This window comes from Pinus tabuliformis, chromosome Q (genome assembly GCF_031772625.1).
Source record: "Pinus tabuliformis cultivar Carrire ecotype Pingquan chromosome Q, CPIR1, whole genome shotgun sequence".
NCBI classification, from domain to species: domain Eukaryota; kingdom Viridiplantae; phylum Streptophyta; class Pinopsida; order Pinales; family Pinaceae; genus Pinus; species Pinus tabuliformis.
This window is the reverse complement of record NC_142296.1, coordinates 1,342,237,940-1,342,256,132: the sequence shown is the minus strand read 5'-3', so window position 1 is coordinate 1,342,256,132 and position 18,193 is coordinate 1,342,237,940. Positions and strand designations below refer to the sequence as shown.

At 37.9% G+C, this 18,193-nt stretch overlaps 1 protein-coding gene and 1 pseudogene across 1 annotated transcript in view; both read right to left on the bottom strand.

Moving 5' to 3' along the window:
• Positions 1 to 18,193, bottom strand: part of ALATS (Alanyl-tRNA synthetase) — a 231,533-nt gene that overhangs the window by 88,143 nt on the left and 125,197 nt on the right. The window contains exons 7-12 of the mRNA XM_089386297.1: positions 13,122 to 13,218; positions 11,608 to 11,728; positions 11,209 to 11,268; positions 9,581 to 9,631; positions 9,357 to 9,452; positions 8,316 to 8,417 (exon numbers count right to left, since the gene is read on the bottom strand). Coding sequence (XP_089242423.1) covers positions 8,316 to 8,417; positions 9,357 to 9,452; positions 9,581 to 9,631; positions 11,209 to 11,268; positions 11,608 to 11,728; positions 13,122 to 13,218 — 527 coding nt within the window. The remainder of the gene's footprint in view (positions 1 to 8,315; positions 8,418 to 9,356; positions 9,453 to 9,580; positions 9,632 to 11,208; positions 11,269 to 11,607; positions 11,729 to 13,121; positions 13,219 to 18,193) is intronic.
• LOC149224829 (DNA ligase 1 pseudogene) lies at positions 2,521 to 4,305 on the bottom strand (annotated as a pseudogene).

Here is an 18,193-nt window from a genome sequence, read left to right as displayed (position 1 = left end):
ACATGTCTCATTGTTGTCCAATGCACCCTCTTTGGTTCCACCATGAACTGACAAAGATTGTTGATCGTGAAATATAAGTTTGGCCTTGCGTTGACCAAATACATAAGATATCCAATGTGTTGCTTATACAAGGTTAGTTCCACATCTGCGTCCTCTAAAGCATCAATCTTCCTCCAATTGGTAATCATAGGGGTGGACATGGGTTTACAGTCTTGCATCCTAAATGTCTCTAGGATCTCCATAGTATATCTCTCTTGCGCAAGGAAGATCTCCCACTCCGTCTGCCATACCTCCAATGCTAGGAAGTAATGCATCAACGCCAAATCCTTCATCTCAAATTCTGCTACCAAGTCCCTCTTGCAGTCCTCTATGAGCCCTGATGACTCTATCAAGAGGAAATCAACCAGATACAAAACTAGGGTGAGTGACTTACCCCCTACCATCAGATAGTAGAGGTTGGAATCTGCTTCGCTCTTCACGAAGCCCATCTGCTGCAAGTAGTTGTCTATTTTACCATACCATGCTTTGTGAGTTTGTTTGAGCCCATATAGCGCCCTCTTTAGCCTGCACACTCATGTACCTCGCTCATGTGTCTCAAAACCTTATGGTTGTTCAATATACACTTTCTCCTCTATCACCTCATTCAAGAATAATGTCTTGACATCCATTTGGTGAATCTGCCATCCCATCTGCATTGTTAGAGATATCACCAGAGAGAGGTATATTTGGCCACTAGTGTGAAGGTTTCCTCATAGTCAATGCCTTCCTTCTGCGCATACCCCTTGGCCACAAACCTTGCCTTGTACTTCTCTATGCTGCCATCTGCAATATACTTGATCTTGTAGATCCATATGGAGTCGACTACTGCCCTGTCAACTGGTCTAGGCATGACCCCCCATACATTCTTGATCATAATGGAGTTGTACTCGACTGTGGAATCTTGCCACACCTAACGTTGTGCAGCCTCATCATAGCTCGAAGGCTCCCTCTCGACGACCTCTATCACCAACACCTTGTACCTGTCCGGTTGTCTGCGCTCCTTCTTGCCCATCCTAGGAGTCCCCACAAACTCTTGCACATCTCTCAAAGTCTGGAGCACCTCTCTATTCCTCATCATGCTAGTGATGGGTGGAGCTCCCTACTCCTCATCTTGCCCCTACTGCTCGTTTGTTGTGAACTCGTTGGACCTCCTACCCCTGAGCTAGTGCATGTCCCTGTTGTTGTTGCCCGACCATTGAAGCTTTTGTTGGCTCACTCTGATCACCTATCGGCAAATCGCGAGATCTTTGAAAGGCTTTGTCCTCCTAGAACTTCACGTCCCATCTCACGATGATCCTCCTACTGCCAAAAATGTAGATCATATAAGCCTTGGATGTTTCTTTGTAGCCAATGAAATAGCCCTTCTCTACAATTTGATCAATTTTGGTGTGTTTGTCCTCGGGCACATCACAATATGCTATGCTACCAAAGATCTTGAAGTGCCTGACATCTGGCTTCTTCCCTGTGAAGACCTCCTCTGGTGTTATCCTCCTCAACGCTCTGTGAGGAACCTTGTTCTATATGTACATTGTCGTGCTACATGCCTCTACCCATAGAAACTTTGACCAACTGAATTTTGGCGAGATAAGAAGTTACATCCTCTAACTATTAAACTAATGACTATTAAAATAATCACTACTTTGATTATTTATTATTTACATTTATTTTTATTTATTTTATTTGTTATGAATTATATTCATAACATTGCCCCTTTCTTCGAAAAGCTTTGCCCTCAAAGCTTAATTGCCGACAATTTCCTTCACCTTGCCTACTCACTCCAGCATGTGTAAGTGGTTCTGTTGAACTTAATCCATTTTCCTCCTTTTTTATTGTTTTTATTTTTTTATAGATATATATATTAATTATATTTTTTTAAAAATAACTTTATAAAAAATTTATAAAGTAACTTCATAATTTAATAAGTGACTTTATAATAACTTTATGAAGTTACTTTACTAATTAAATTTGTTAAAGTTACTTACTATATTTATTTATTTTTTATACCCACCATAAGGATTTGTACGGTCACGCCCATAGACTCAATGTGCCAATGGCTTATGCTCTCGTGGTCTACAAAATATGTCGTGTCTCCTTCTGGAAGTGTGCAATCCATTTCTTTTATAATCAAAGCGCTTTATAAAGTGTGAATTGTATCATTGTGTCCCTTGATAATAATGGCTTCTATTCCTTGCTTTTCATGGATGTGTAACCATAGATTAATTTCAATAATAAAGGCAAGTTGTGTTTCACAGCTTTCTCGGGAACATCTTTGACCTTGGTTTTTCTGTGTTGTCATCTTTTCACGACCCTTATCGCCTTCATGTGACAAAGTTAGGGGCTTCCTGGTTTGAAACCTATGTATTGAACCATCCCAGTCGACAAAATTGAACATAAATTATCAAGGGTTTCTCCCAGCAGCAATTCAGGAGACTTTAGTGTTGCCACCTCTCCAGTATAGCACTCAAACTTCTTGCGTTGAACTCATCCAAGCCCCTTGTCAGCAACTTTTAACAGTCTCGTACCTAAATCTAATAGTAGATTCTGAGGTTTCAAGTTTCTGTGTATCACTCCATGCTTGTGACAATACTCTACTCCTAATATCTCTCCATAGCGATAATAAGGCTTTGACTTTGGGATGACTTTATTCTGCAAACTGTCAAAACGCTCTTCAAGCATGACTTCAGTAAATCCTGTGCCTATTTTACACTCACTTTGAAACTCTTATGTGTCTTCATCATAGCACGCAAGAAGAAAAGCACCATAAACCACTGTACGCTTTCCATGACCATGGAATGCCCCTATTGGTACAAGATCTAATGAATCCCCAATGCTGTCCATGTAATCTTTCTTCAACTTCAACCAATTATTAGACCGCTTTGCAAGCTCATATGTTGCATCTTGCTCCAGTGTTTTGATAATTAAACCTTCACAGCTACTGTTTACAGCTTCTTGAAGAAATTCATGCATTTCTTCTATATCATTTGATTCCGTTGCAGCTGCAAATTGGAATTTTCCTGCTTCTTCTTGAAAAGAATCATACAAGAACTCTCTTCGCACTGTTAATTGTTCTTGTAAAAGTTGTTGGTCATTAAGATATAAAAGGTCAAAAGCAAAAAAAACAAACTTGCACTTTGATGTCACTTAACTATAACACCTTTGCAGGCACGAGTGCTCAAAACCTGGAGTTTAGGGGTAAGATTTTCTGCTTCTCTCGATCAAAGGCAACAACTTCAGTATCCAAAACAAATTATTTCACAAAGGGCTTCTTGCATCTTCCAATAAAATCTACAATATCTGGAAACTTCCCAGTATTGTGCTCAGCATTCCGACTTTAAATCTCAACAGACCCATCTTCCATGTACTGAATGTTTGCGCGCTCCCCCTCCTCCCGGAGGGCTTTATAGCTTTTCTGAAGGGCCTTTTACTTCAGGCCCAAGGAGGAGGGGTTTTCCATATCCGTAATTGAATTAATAATTGGACCATTCAAAAATGGTATCTACTTACGAATGGGATTGAACATATATGTATTTTCCATTTCAATTATATGAATATATATATATTCATATAATTGAAATGCGGGTATGGTTGAATGGTAAAATTTCTCTTTGCCAAGGAGAAGATGCGGGTTCGAAACTTCATATCCTAAAATTTATCCAAAATCTCTAAAACTCCTTTCGTAGGTTTGACCAACATAGGACCAACAGTCACCCCCAAGGTAAACGTACAAACTTCAGGCAACTTGACAACACCCACATCAAGCAAAGTCAAAACAATTTTATCATATATTGGCAAGACTGAGTAAACTTGCTTCACTATCCTGGCAGCCTCTTCAAGTCGGGATTAGGTAACTGGCAGCTCATCAGAAAACACAGTTGCATATCCCAATGCAACTAAGACAGTTTGTTCTGCCAATCCTATACGCATTTTTGCCTGAAGGAGAACCAAGTACTGGGGTTCACAGTCTGTTGCTGCTACAAGAAGAGACTTTATGCGTGCCCTCTTCTTGTCTTGACTTACCTTCCCAGATTCCTTAGCAATGAAACGAAATCAATCAAGAACCTTTACACAAGTTAAAGGAGTTGGCTTGAACATCACCCTCTAAGTTGAACGACTTGCCTTTGCAACAAGACCCAAGTCACTAACAGAATCGCTACAAGATCCCTTCCTCAAAGAACCTTCAACTTGTTTAACAATTTTTTTATTTACGGGACAGGCTATTTGGGGTGAGTGCTTTGAAACTAGCTTTGCATATTGTGCTCTGCTCATGCAAATTAACAAAAGATAATGAGATTGCTTTATTTGTATTTTGGTTATATTCATTCTTTTGCTTGTTATCATAAGATTTAACTTCCTTTTCATCATTTTGTCCTACATCCCCTTTTTCTATAGGTTCAGATTTTCATTGTTTCACATTTTAAACTTGCAAGCTCAAAATATCATCTTTTTCAACAATATTCTTGCCAGCAACCTCATTTTTAGCTTCTTCATCTTCGATTGTCATATATCCACTTTGATTATAAAACTTATTTATGTCAACCTGAGAAGATCCCAATTCAACATGTTCAACATCATTTTCTCGATTAGAACATTCTTTAATGTTAGTTCCTTTCATGTCAATGTTTTCTTCCTTTAGACATGTTGCATATTCTGCAAATGAATTTTTTAATTGCTGAAATGATTCTCGAATTTCACTTAATTGCTCAATGATTTCAGGACATAAACTTAATGGCATATTGTGCAGCGGATAACTTCCGAAGGCTCGCATGGTTGTGATACCATTGAAGCGACAAAACCTAAAGAGTTATTGTGCTTTAAATGTAAAATACACAAAGGTATTCGTAAATAATATTTTTATTAATAAGATGAATGTACAAGGATAATTGAATGTTACAATGAGGGCCCGCATATATACCTAGGCAGGTGCCCCTTGATGAATGGCCATGTCTTTTTAGACATGCCTTTTCATTAAACTAATGACTATTAAAATAATCACTACTTTGATTATTTATTATTTACATTTATTTTTATTTATTTTATTTGTTATGAATTATATTCATAACATCAACCTTTCCTTGAGGATCATTTTTCTGTTTTCTGATGTATCCTAGTACAGTTGGAGGATGGCATCCCACATTTCCTTCATTGTATTCTTGTCGATGTGATCCCTGACTCCATCAAGAATCATCCGCATGGTACCTCATGTAGTCACATAACAAGATGGGATTTGTAGGTACAGCAATTACTGTAGCAAACTCCTTCAACCCGTACTCATCCAATAAGAACAACATATTGGCCTTCCAGACTCCAAAGTTTGAGGCTCCGTCCAACCTATCCCGATCTCTCAGTCTTGTTGCAGCCATCTCTGGAAGATTTGCAAACTCAAATAATCTAGAGAAATTTGAATGGAAGAAATCAATCTGGGTAAAAAACCCCTGTGTGCTTCTCTTCCTGTGCTATGCATTGATTTACCACTGTAAACCCTCAATGCCTAGATTAGCATTGATACCATGTGAAATTTCCACAATTGCAATAACTAGAATTTAATCTTCTATCTATTGGAGACTATTTGTCTTCAGAATTTTATGCACTATTGCAATTTTCACAAAATTAAATATTGGAACTGAGAAAATAATGCACACACAAAATTATGGACACCGAGATTTTGGACAACAGCCCCAAGAAAAGCCCCAATGTGGGAAAAACTTGTGCAGCAGATAAGGGTTTACATTATTAATTCTTTAGCAATTTAAGAGTACATCAAAATGCTTGCCTGATAGTGGCAAAGCTCCAGCAAATAATAATCGCCGCTGGCAAAATAATTTGGAGACACAGTCTCCACTACAAACAATCTGGCCTCTTCCCAGCAACTCACACTCCTACTAGCTATTCGCATTGCCTCCCAGAAATGCGCATCACTCCTCTGAGAAAATTCATATAGCCTCTAGAAATCACTTCTTGCGAGTCAAACTGTATCCAACACTTTCTAGACCCACTCGCTTTGCCTCGGGGTGATAGATCTAGCACTGCCACTCTGAATCAAGTTCTCCTCTACAACTCGAACTGCAAATTGGCCTCCTCTTTTGCAGATAAAATCGACCTCCTTTCCTGCCTCTAGAACACTAGAAAATCTATGAAAATCCTCTCCTGAAATATCCTCCCAAATCTCTGCTAAAACCCTTGCTCGTAGTGTCTTCCTCTACTTCAACTGCGCCCTTGCTATATGTGCAACTAGGTAAGTTGAACTACTCAAGTGTGTCTCTCTAACCCCATCAACTTGCTCTTTATAACAATCAACGACCATGATCTAATCACAACCAATGGCTAATATCATCTTGACTCCATCAAATGACTTTTTCGCAAGTCTCTAGAGCAAAAGTCAATTTTCCTCAATTCATTCGATTTATTTAACCAGTTTTCCCAAGTTAGGGAAATTTTAATAATCAGATAATTAATCTAATTGAGGTATTTTCTCACAAAACCTTTTCTGGATATTGGAGAAAATATCTTCCCTGGCCTCATAGACACCATAAGGACTAGAACACCTATCCGTTGCTACCAAAAACTAACAAGGTAAAGAAATTTTGTTGACATCCTACAAACCCTAGTGCTAAAATCACCTTAGTTCACTACAACAGGTCTCTATTGGAGCCACCATCAAAACCTCTATTGCTCACTAGTGTAACCAATAACATCAATGAATGATCTTATGTTGGCAATAGGAAAGATGATTATGTAAACAGTAATCCCTATCGCCTTGTGGATTGAAGAAGCTTGCAGCAGTATGGGTGAGACATGGTGTTTATTTGATGTTATTTGACATGATTCAGCCATAGATTTGGTCCAACACTATGAAGGAAGTTCCTACATATGCTTATTATAGGTTTGATATTTCATTGTCTTCATTTGTGACCAAACAAAAACGTAAAACCTGCAGTAACGATAAATTCATTTGTTGGATACATTGGATATATGATTGCTTTAATCAAGAAAAAAAGCAATGACAATGAGAAACAATTGAATGATGATATTGATGTAGATGAAAGACATGGATGAATCTACAAATAAAATAAATGAAGACATGGCTACACAATACATGTATATGTGTGTGTATACATATATACATATGTATTATATATATATATAAGCTCAATAGCGGGCCCCATCAAGGCACCGAAGGTGCATCCTAAGAAAAAAAAGGAACCAAAGGTGCATCCTAAGAAAAAGGGGGCCCCATGCATCCTAAGAAAAAAGGAACCCCCACTTCCTAGGGGACAAAAAGTTAACTTATCTACACTTTTTTGAATTTTCGAATTTTCTGAAGAAAATCCTCGGCAAATTTCCGATATGGATTATCCTATTTCTCTTTTAAAAGTTTGATATACGACACACATCAGCCCTTTCAGGGGCTTTGATTTTCATCTTTCTCCAGGGGTGTGGGGGGTGTGTACTTTTCCTCTTGGGGTGTGTGCCCCATGTATTTGACCCTGTAACTCCGCTAGGGAGGATGCCCTACTTGAGTTGTGTGTAAATACAAAACACAAAACACATTTGTAAATTATCTTTTTAATCATTGAGTTAAGGCTCTCTAAGATAAAGTGTTTGAGCCTATCAGCACTCTAAATATTTGGCATTCTCTTGCGCCCGACATATTTTCCATTTTATGTTACATTTATTTCGCATTCTACTGCATATTTTTCCATTGGTGTTTTGGTTCCATTCTATCACTCTTTCTATTTGTGATCTCAACATAGGCACGTCTTATCATTGTTGTCAATAGTTCTTCCTAATCACATCAATATACTTCGATCACTTGTGAACATCCGTCAACTCTTTCTTTCAGCAAACAGATTTAGCCTATCTAACAAAACATGATGGTACAACAAATTCACATCTGCAACCAATAAGCTATATACCAGCACTACCTCATGCAGATCCTACCTCGCCTTTGTGGCATAATAAACATGACAAAGAGGTAGCACATTGGCTCCCACTGACAAAAATGTTTAAATGTCTAGCTAACCAACACCTTCCATGTAACAAAACTCCATAAAGATGTTCATAGCTACTCAAAGTTCCTGGTGTACATGATGCATAACCTTTTACTATTTGTTAATCATTGAAGAGAATTCCAGAAAGATATTGTGGTATTTTCATCAGCAGGCATTGCCTTTCACTTTCACTATGAAAGAAACCCCTCTAACTGAAGATAAATATTATTCATAAAATGCAGGAAGTACAAGCATCTTCAAGCTTATGAAACGTGAGTTTTTACCCACCTGATTCCACAAATACTTGGGCCTGTCATCTGTCGGAACCACCCCCCTTTTCAACAATTCAGCAGTTGCTTCAGCCTCCATTACCAGCAATTCCCCACCAGACTGTGAAAGTGAATTTACAAAAGCTACAAATTAAGAACACAACAAAATTGCTACTGAAAAATATACAAATAAAATATGCCAGTTATATTGCACTCCCACTGCACATCTGTTTCCTAAGTTCATTATAGAAAAGAAACTGAAACAGAAAGAGACTAACCAAATTATGTGTTTCTAAAAATTTATAAACTTCTTGATCTTTCATTGCAGATTGCATCATTTTCATTGCATTAACAAAAAAAAAACTTGTTATAAACTAGCACATAATTTCTTATGTCCATGGGAGTAAAATAGATTCAAGTTCTAATAGGCAATGTCGCCACAAATATATTTATTAATCTATGAATCTACTATAGCTGTGTTACATGACATGAAACCTTTTTGAAGTTGGTTAATTCTTTAAATTTTGAAAGCTTAATGACATAATTTCTTATGTACATACACTATATTAGCAGTAGATTAGACTCTCTTAACTAAAAAATTTAACACGTAGTGTTGCTATAAAAGTATTTATTAATCTACATATCCGGTTTAGCTGTGTTACGTTACAAGAGAAAGAATGATAATTCTGTAGTACAGAGATGAAGTTCCCTTTCCACTCTTAAGAGGCATAAGAGAGGAATGCCAGCTGTCCCAATACCTGCCTTATAATCTATGCTCCATATATTACTCCATACTATCGTAAAAATTTGTGTGTATTTTGGTTCTTGATGTTTTATATTGCTCTGTGTGAATTATATTCATATAGATACATAACACTGCTTCTGCGCGTCATACACTAATTATAGCGTATGAATCATGTTTCAGCAAAACATAATAACATTCATATTGTCAATAGTTAGAGTAAAAAAAAAAAGATTAATCGTTTTCATCTTCCAAAAAAAGACTTTATCGTTTATAAGGAAAGCCAATGCTCAAAACACTATTGGGAACAGAACTTACCTTTCCCCTGGCATTTCTTGCTTTCTCCCTGGCATTTTCCATGGCATTGTTGAACCCATCTACATCTACCTCCAGACCTCTTTCTTCTGCCATCAGCTGATAACAACAGTTCACAGCAATTCTTTAGAAATTATTCTTCATCACTTTTCTGCGTCTCACAGTTCCTATGAATGATCCAAAGTTCCAAACGGTCAAGAGATGAAATGAGGGATACTGAAAACCACCTGAGTCAGATCAACTGGAAACCCATATGTGTCCCACAAAATGAAAGCATCCTGTAAAGTCAAAAATTGGAAACATCAGAATGTGAATGCTAACCTTTTTATGGAATCCAACAGATGATAAGTTAGGAATTCAGAAGTTCTCAACCTAATGTAAAACACCATCAATGTAAAGAAAAAAGGTAATGCTTTGAGCAATACACGACAGAAAGAAACAGTCATGGAAACAGATAAAAGATCATGACATCCAAAATACTGACTCTGCTTTACTAATGTTAGAGAGAGGCAGGCACACTCCTGGTCTTCCCATCCTTGCTTTCATATAGCAAATCATAACTCATTCACTTGCCATTTCAGCTGAATCATTTCTGGGTGAGGGGGTGGGGACGACCAGAAGCCCCCCTTCTGGGGAAACACATCCCCCCACATTGGGGAAATGTTTCCCCTTGCATTTCCACTGTACTGTACTTAAACAATTAGGTGTTGTGCAAATTGATAGAAAAGGTAACAGTTATCTATATTTTCATGCTTAAATGAAGCAAAAAAGCATCCATAAAAACTCCAAACAAAATCCACACAAGACAAGAGCTATGCAAATCAATTTGTTTACTTGTTATTGTGATTGCAAAGTGTGCTAAAAGGTTGAACATCACCACCATGAAGTTCAATGGTAGCTCTATATACTGATAGCTTTATGGAAGAATATTGTGAGCTATTCGAGCTAATACATGGTAAATTAGAGAAGATATTATAAGAGCCAAATATGTGTTTCAACTTTCAACTTTCAACAACTCTTGATGTTAGGTGGAGAGATTTCTGGAAGTATTGCATTCACCCAATAAATATTTACTGCATAAGTCCCACATCTGAGAAACTCTTGATGTGTTGCTAAGATACTACAATGACAACTTGAATTCAACCATCCATAACTACCTTTCTAGCAAATCATATTGTTGCACAAATTGAAATTACAATATCTATGTTTCTTTGACTATATCATATTTTGCCATGTACTCCAAGTAGGATCTATCCATACTTAAAATATCTCCCACCAGTGCCTTACTAATTAATGTTTCATGGACCATATCATTCTTTGCCATGTAGGATCTATCTATACTTCCGATATCGCCCACCAGTGACTCACCGCTAGAAACTAACAACAGACTGATGTACTTGCTCTTTGTCTTGATTACACCCACTTTCAAGCAGACAAAACTTTATGTATTTTGAATGCCATCAATCTTTAGCAATTAAAACTGAGAACATTATTATTACAACCACGTGCTCACACAGAGAACAGCATTATTTTAGCTGTCCATCCGATGCAATGAATCTAAATCATTACCATTGCATACATGTAGCTGTAGAATACCCCAAGAATATTTGATGAACAGACAAGAAACTCAACAAAATATTTGTATTGTATTTCAAGTTCATTTGCAATGGGTGCAATAAAAAATAGTTAAACTAAAACATTAAATATTTGGGGACGGCGCACAAAAACATCAGTAGTGTTATTTCGAACCTTAGGAAATAGAGATGATAATTCAAAGCCCTTGCTTCAGTCGAGTCAAGAAAATCCTTCTTGATGTAGGCAAAACAAACCAAAACTTATAGATATGTGACCTTACCTGACCACTGAGTTTATTATCCTTGACCTCCTGAGCAGCCTTCTTGAATTTTTCAATGCCCTACAATAAAAGAGGCAGGATATTTCAACGTTTTAAACCATCAGAGATCATATTAGCAAATCCGATTACTAAGACACACGCTCTTTTGATAGCAAACAACAAGGCAAGTGTTCAAGGTTTTGATCAGACAAAAACAAGCACAATAAGGCCTTATTCTTGCCAAGGTAACAAGGTTTCCAATCCTATACAAAAAGCTCATTATGCAGGGATCCAGCTTTAGGTTCTCTGGGATGCACACTAGAAATCTCATAACATCCCTCAAGCCATCGACAAATAACCCAATAAACCCTCCACTGAAGATGAACAAAACAACACCTTTAAAGATGAACGATTACATACCTTGACTAAAGTCCTGCCAAAGCTCAATTCCTCTTCAGCAATAATTTCCTTGATCTTCTCTTCATGTTGCTTCAGTTCTGGAAAAACATTCCCCATGACTTCAACGACAGTGCTCACCAACCTAGAGATCAGTCATCTTATTAGCCACCAGAATCAATTGTATTCACAGTTAAAAAATCTGGTTCCATCCTGTCATCTCATTTCCTCAATATTAACCTACATCTCATTTCCTCAATATTAACCTACATAATTAAAACATGCAACTTTTGGAGCACAAACAATAAAATAGACCAGAAAACCACCAGAATGTCATACTGAAAAACATTGTCCTAATCAGAGTTACAACATACAGTAATTTTTCAAAGAAAATCGAAACTTTATTCCGTATTTTGTCAGGCATGCTAACCTAATGCAAAACAATTTCAGGAAAAAGACAGTGATACTGCAATGTCAAAACTTCCATTGCCTTTGAATCCATCTTTACCTCGCATTACAATGTTAGCTCCATGATCTCAAATTTAAGTGTAGGGTATTTAAGTTCGAAGTTCTGAGACTTGACTCTAATTTTAAGTTGAGTATTAACATAATTCTGCAATCTGATTGTGACATTTGAAAATTTATTTTTTACTATAACAAATTTAAAATATTTAAGGAATTTCAAATCCAAACCTTTTGGATGGCTAACAACAAATCAAAATTTAGCAGCCAAATCGAAGATGGACAAATCCAGAATGATCAGACACAGATTGTTTAGGCTATTGAAATGAAATGATGAAGCATCTCCTCAGAGATTGAATTACAAATTTACAAGTGAGCAAATGTGGTTTGCCAAACCGCTTTGGTGGAAAGTAGTGGTTCTTGGGGAAATATCTATGATCCAGAATTCACTGAGGGGAGATACAAAACAACATTCATCTTGGAAATCCATCATTCCTGTTTAGAGATTTTAGAACAACCATTAAAGACTCCATGTTAGGGTGCATATTTATGTTAAAAGCTGAAATAGCATCCCAGATCACATCCATGATCTAGGACATATCGATTGTCTGAAGTTTAGAGCCAAGATTGACATGCTGGACCTTCGTGCCTATATTGGATGAAGTAACTTCTAGAGTCTATCTACTGTCCTCCGCAACTCGATTTAAGAAATTTCTATGTAATACAAAATGCAATAGACGTTTTCACACCATATTGATTCTCTTAAGTTTGAATCTGAGGTCAACATGTTCACACTTCATAACAACGTTGAACAAAGACACCCATACAATTTATGAACTGTTTAATATATGATGTCAATCTCTTGATTCTAAATGTGTATTTGTATGCTAAGTCTTATCTCTATTCTCAGCAGTCCAGATTGTTTTCTAACTCAAGAGTCTGCCATATTTTTAACTTCATGTAAAAATTATTCCGTGATTATATTCAAAATGTAAAACTAGTGAAACAGTATTCAGTACAGTGCCCAATGACTAAAACTTTCAATTCCAAGAAATAAATTATATCATGTAGCATACCCACTGAAGAAACCTTCTTGAGCTTTCAGAACTTCCCGTCCATACCGCACTGCTCGGCGGAGAATGCGACGAAGTACATATTCACGGCCCTCGTTGCCTGGAAGAAGAATAAAAACCATACTAGTGAGGATCATAAAACAGTTAGTCTATGAAACCATAGCAGGCAAGAAATACAAATGGTAGCAGTGCAATAAGCACAATTATAAATTAGATGTAGAAATTTAAAATACAGGAAGGAAAAATAAAAATTAGACAAACTACTCAGACATAATATTCTGGATAAAGTTCAGTTAAGTTAGGAAAAAAGTCTTGTTTGAACAGTAAACATTTTAAAAGCATGAGAAATTTTCTGGATACCACTGTATCAATGCTTATATTTCCCAATGTTGTGTGCGGAGCCTCCACTCATTGTCAGGAGAGAAATAAAAAGGATTCTAATTTTTTTACATTCACTGAAGTATGACTTAGGGAAATTGGTCCATCAGGCTATGTTCTAGCCGCAATTTATAGCAGCTCTTGTGGCAATGACACAAGATAAAATATCAGAGGCATGCTCCTCGACTGTCTGAGATTTGTAGGATGTGACTATTGTTCATATTGACTATATTTAGTATACCCTGTGGACAGATTATTGCACTGACAAGGCACCAACAAATCCCATTCTTTGCCTGGGTGTGTGACAGTGGGTCGAACTTCTTCCTGCCAAGACCAAGACCAGAAGCAAATAAGGAAATGGCACAAGTCATTCAGGGCAGGAGACAAACCCATGCATGTTACACACAGCTGGCAGACAGACATGGGTCACAGACCAACTAATCATGCTGAAATAAAGCATCTATCTGCTCAGCAAATCATGCATGACATTTTTTCCTTCTTGTTATTCCATTTTAGGGCCTGAATTCGTTTGCATACAAAAGCTAAAGAAAACTCTTCTCAGGCATGGACTTTTCCTCCTGAAAATCACTTCTGCTCAGGTGATTGTGGATCATAAAGATCATGTTGAAACAACAGTATATATCAGTTCAAAAAATCACTGTGAGACAGTACCAAAAATCAGATGGCCCATAAGAAAATTGTGCAGCAGAGGCAGCAGAAATATGCATGAAAACACAGACAGAAATTGTGTATTGCAAGCATCAGAGCAGACCTAATTTTCAGTAGGAAAAATTCCCGCCAGGGTAGACACCCTATTGTCTTTTGTTCCCTTGACCACCAGCTCTCAATTCTGGTTGTAAGTGTCCCTCTCAGTGTATTCAAACTTTGTTGATAGGCATTGTATTGGATCTCCGCTGATGTTTGATAGTGTTATCACTCAGGGAAAACCCTGGCTGCAGGGAAAAACCCTAAGGTAACCTCAGGACCTCTTTTAGGTTGAAGCTGGCCCTTCAACCCGGAGAGGCATCTCTCCGTAAAAACTCAACTACCCTATGGTCACTGAGTTCAGGTGGCCAGATTTAGGTCTAGGAATAAATTGGTTCGGTAATCTTCAAAACCATTGGGCATGGAGTCCAGCTATTAAACAAATGAGATCACGGCTCCACTGAGCAGGTTGTACAAAGCATGAAAGTCACAAGTCCTTTGACTTTGGGAGATGTGGAAGAAAGAGGGCTGAATGAAAAAAGTGTTTACAAATGACTAGAATAACAAATATTAATGACTGATAATTTTAAGAAAGGAGCATCAAAGAAATCCAATCTCATAAACTAACATTCTCAGACATTGAAAAAACCAATTATATAACAGAGAAAAACTGACGGAGAAGTAACACATGAATTTCCTACTAACCGCTCATTAAACACTGTGAATACATTCAAGATTGCTCAAATATATTTAGACTACAAGTGTTTTCCAATAAAAGCCAACCTCGTTTCAATATTCTTAAACTGTTATGTAATGCTTACATAACAGTTTGCAAAATAATAGTTATCACATAATTACAAAAACTGAGATATTTTAAATATCTTTCAAGTTCATGTATGCAAAAGATAAACTTAAAAATATTATGTCTTTCCTATAATAACTATAGGAAAATATGCTTGTATTTAGCCAAAAAGAAATATCTGATCAACTGCCTCCCTTGAAAGTAGAACAGATACCTAAACTGTAGTTTAGCATCTTTGCTAGCATAACAGGTCCCTCTGCAACAATCCATCAAAACTGCTCCTTTGTTTTTCTCATTCTTCTTCAATTCTGCTGGAAAATCTTTAGCCCTCAAATCTGGAAATTGGCTCATTAATGTTTATCCTCCGCCTTGGAATCTGGAGTGGTTGAAGTTGTTTTCACAGAACCTGTTAGCTGCCCTTTCTGCACTCAATGTCACAGCTGCCGACTCATTCATCTCTTACCTCTCTGTGTCACACTATCGGAGCCCAATATGTCCTGTAATATTACCATAGCACGATATCGGCGCTTTGCCTTATCGGAACTTTATTCTAAAAAGACATGACGAAACAACGAGTTCCGATGCCCTTGGCCCTTTTCCATTGCTCCTTGAAAAGTGTCTCCCATAAGATTGAGGGTCATGACCTGCCGCTTAACCTTAAGGTGCTAAGCTTTCAGACTTCTGTCGGGGGCCCTTTTGCCTTTGTTAAATGCTTTGCGCCCTTGGTTCGTTGAACTCTTACGGAGCCCCCTATATCGGAGCCATCCCCAATATCGAAGCCCCCTTATCAGAACTTTTTCAAGTGCCAACTGTTATAAAGTGTCGACATCCTCAACCTCCGATATGTGATCACCGATATGATGTCATCACTCCACGTGGCACCTCATGAGTGGTGACACGTGTCACACAGATTTGTCCCCTTATGCCGCCTCAAAACACCAAAACCGCCTACCATGTGTCCTTCCGTACCGCCACCTCATGCTAACATCAAATGCCACTGTAGCTTTATCAAAACCAATCATATGCTGCCATGTGTCTTTATTGGAGCCAATCATATGCTGCCACATGTCCTGCTAGAGGAGACTGAAAAGGGCCCGTCCACCTTTGGTTTTGCGATAAAATCCTTTATTAACCTTTATCAGCGTTCCCCGACAAGTTTTAACACTATCGGCACATTATGCATATCGCAACTTTTTAGAAGTTGTCACCATAAGAAGTTATTATTCTCTGATTCACCGACCTTCCAATATGTTGACGCTCCGATATGCCTGACCTCTGATATGCAATCGCCAATATGCTAGACCTCCGACATCCTGACCTTCGATATGTGATCGTCGATATCTTTGAACCTCTGATATGCGATCTCTGATATTCTTTCCTTCCTAAGGCTTCAATCCTTGAAACTTTAGCAGACCATATCTTTTGATCCAGGAGTCCATTTTTGGACTTCCACATATTATTGGAAATCTTGTTCAGAGCACTTTCTAATGGAGAGGGTCTGATGTAGGCTTTGAGTCCTTCTACTGCTTGGAAGATGGCTGCAAACTTCTCTGCTTATTTACTCGGATTTCCAAAAAATGTTGACAGCCCTGCTATCAAGAAATTTTTCCTGTTTATTACAATTTTAAATGTTGACACTACAACTGTCAGCATTTTCTAAAAAAAATTAAAAAAAGAAAGTTAATTTTGATAACAGATAGCATGTGGAATTGCATGTTGTACATTTTGAGAAGCTTAAGTTGTTGTCGGGCTCCGATTTTTTCTCTTATGCATGAGCCATTACTTCTAAATCTTTGGATAGTTTCCTATTGATTTGGCCCTGAACATGTTGTTAGTTGTGAAGTGACGATTTACCCATTCTTGCAGATAGACTTCTAATTTTCATGAAAGGTTAAGAGAGGAGAAGAAGAGGGATTGCCATCAAAGTCATCAAGCACCACAAAGGGTCCAACGCATTCCATCATCTTGAGAACCCCAAGAGCCGAGGGAGCCTAGCTATGTAATCTTTGGAGATGCCCTGGATCGAAAGAGGTCCATCACTCCTACCATCAGAGGCTAGGGAGAAAAACCTATGACTAGAAGGTTGGTTGTTTAAGTGAGACTTGGAGATCAACTCTATACAAAGTGTGTATGGCTCTAAGGTCTCCCAACATATATTGTTTGTTGGTATGATGGAACCCAACACTTAAACTCCTCAAAAGTCTCATGGAGGTAAAACAACCAGTCAAATGGGCATTGGGAAGAAGTTTGAGACCTTGTTGATCTAGTGTCTAAAGTGATCTAGTTCTCAACCTATAGTGAAGACAACTAGGAAGCAGGAGGTGATCCTCCTAATGGGATGTGAACAAGGAGGGGCAAGAAGGGGGGACTAAGATCTATAACCTAACACCTACCTCGTGAAAAGAGTTGAGCATCCCTAATATGAATAGCATAAAAGGTGGATAGGGAGCCTTCAAAGTCCCTATAGAGGTAATGGACTGCTTCATGATCTCATGATAGATAGGACATCTAAAGATGAGGTCTTCCTCTGGCTCTATCTCCTCTAACTCGAATAATTTACATATCCTCTCAATTCATCAAGTTCTCAAAAAGTGTGGGATTTGATGATTCTAACTTGACTCAAAGCTAATGGGCACTCACTTTGAACTAACCATGGGGAATCCTCCAGTTGTGAATACATTGGGTGTTTGTATACCCTACTCTAATAGTGAGGTCGTCCCTTAGCGACATGACTTGCTTAAAACAAAATTCCATCTTAGGGATGCAGCCTTTAATCGAACGATCGATGTGCCTAGGATGGACAACTTGTAGATATCTTCCCTAATTGCTCAATCCAAGTATTGTACAGATGGTAACAAGTGACTTGAAGTGTTCAAACAACCCCTAGGGAAGAAGATCAAAAAAGATAGTTATCGATGGGCAATCGAGCAACCTCAAAAAATCAACACTTACTCCATCCAAGGGGCCTACAAAACCAAGATCACCAAAAGAGAATAGAGCTAGTTAAGGTTATTGACCACTATCAATTATAGGGTCTCCCCAGGTCCAAACTCTATGAACAAAGGAGACAAGCATAAAAATGGCCTCGAGGAGCAAACAAAAGTCCCCTACATTTTCTTGGCTAATGAACTTGGGAATTGTTCATTTTCAACAAATGATGCATAGTAATCGAAGGGTCTAGACTCTATTT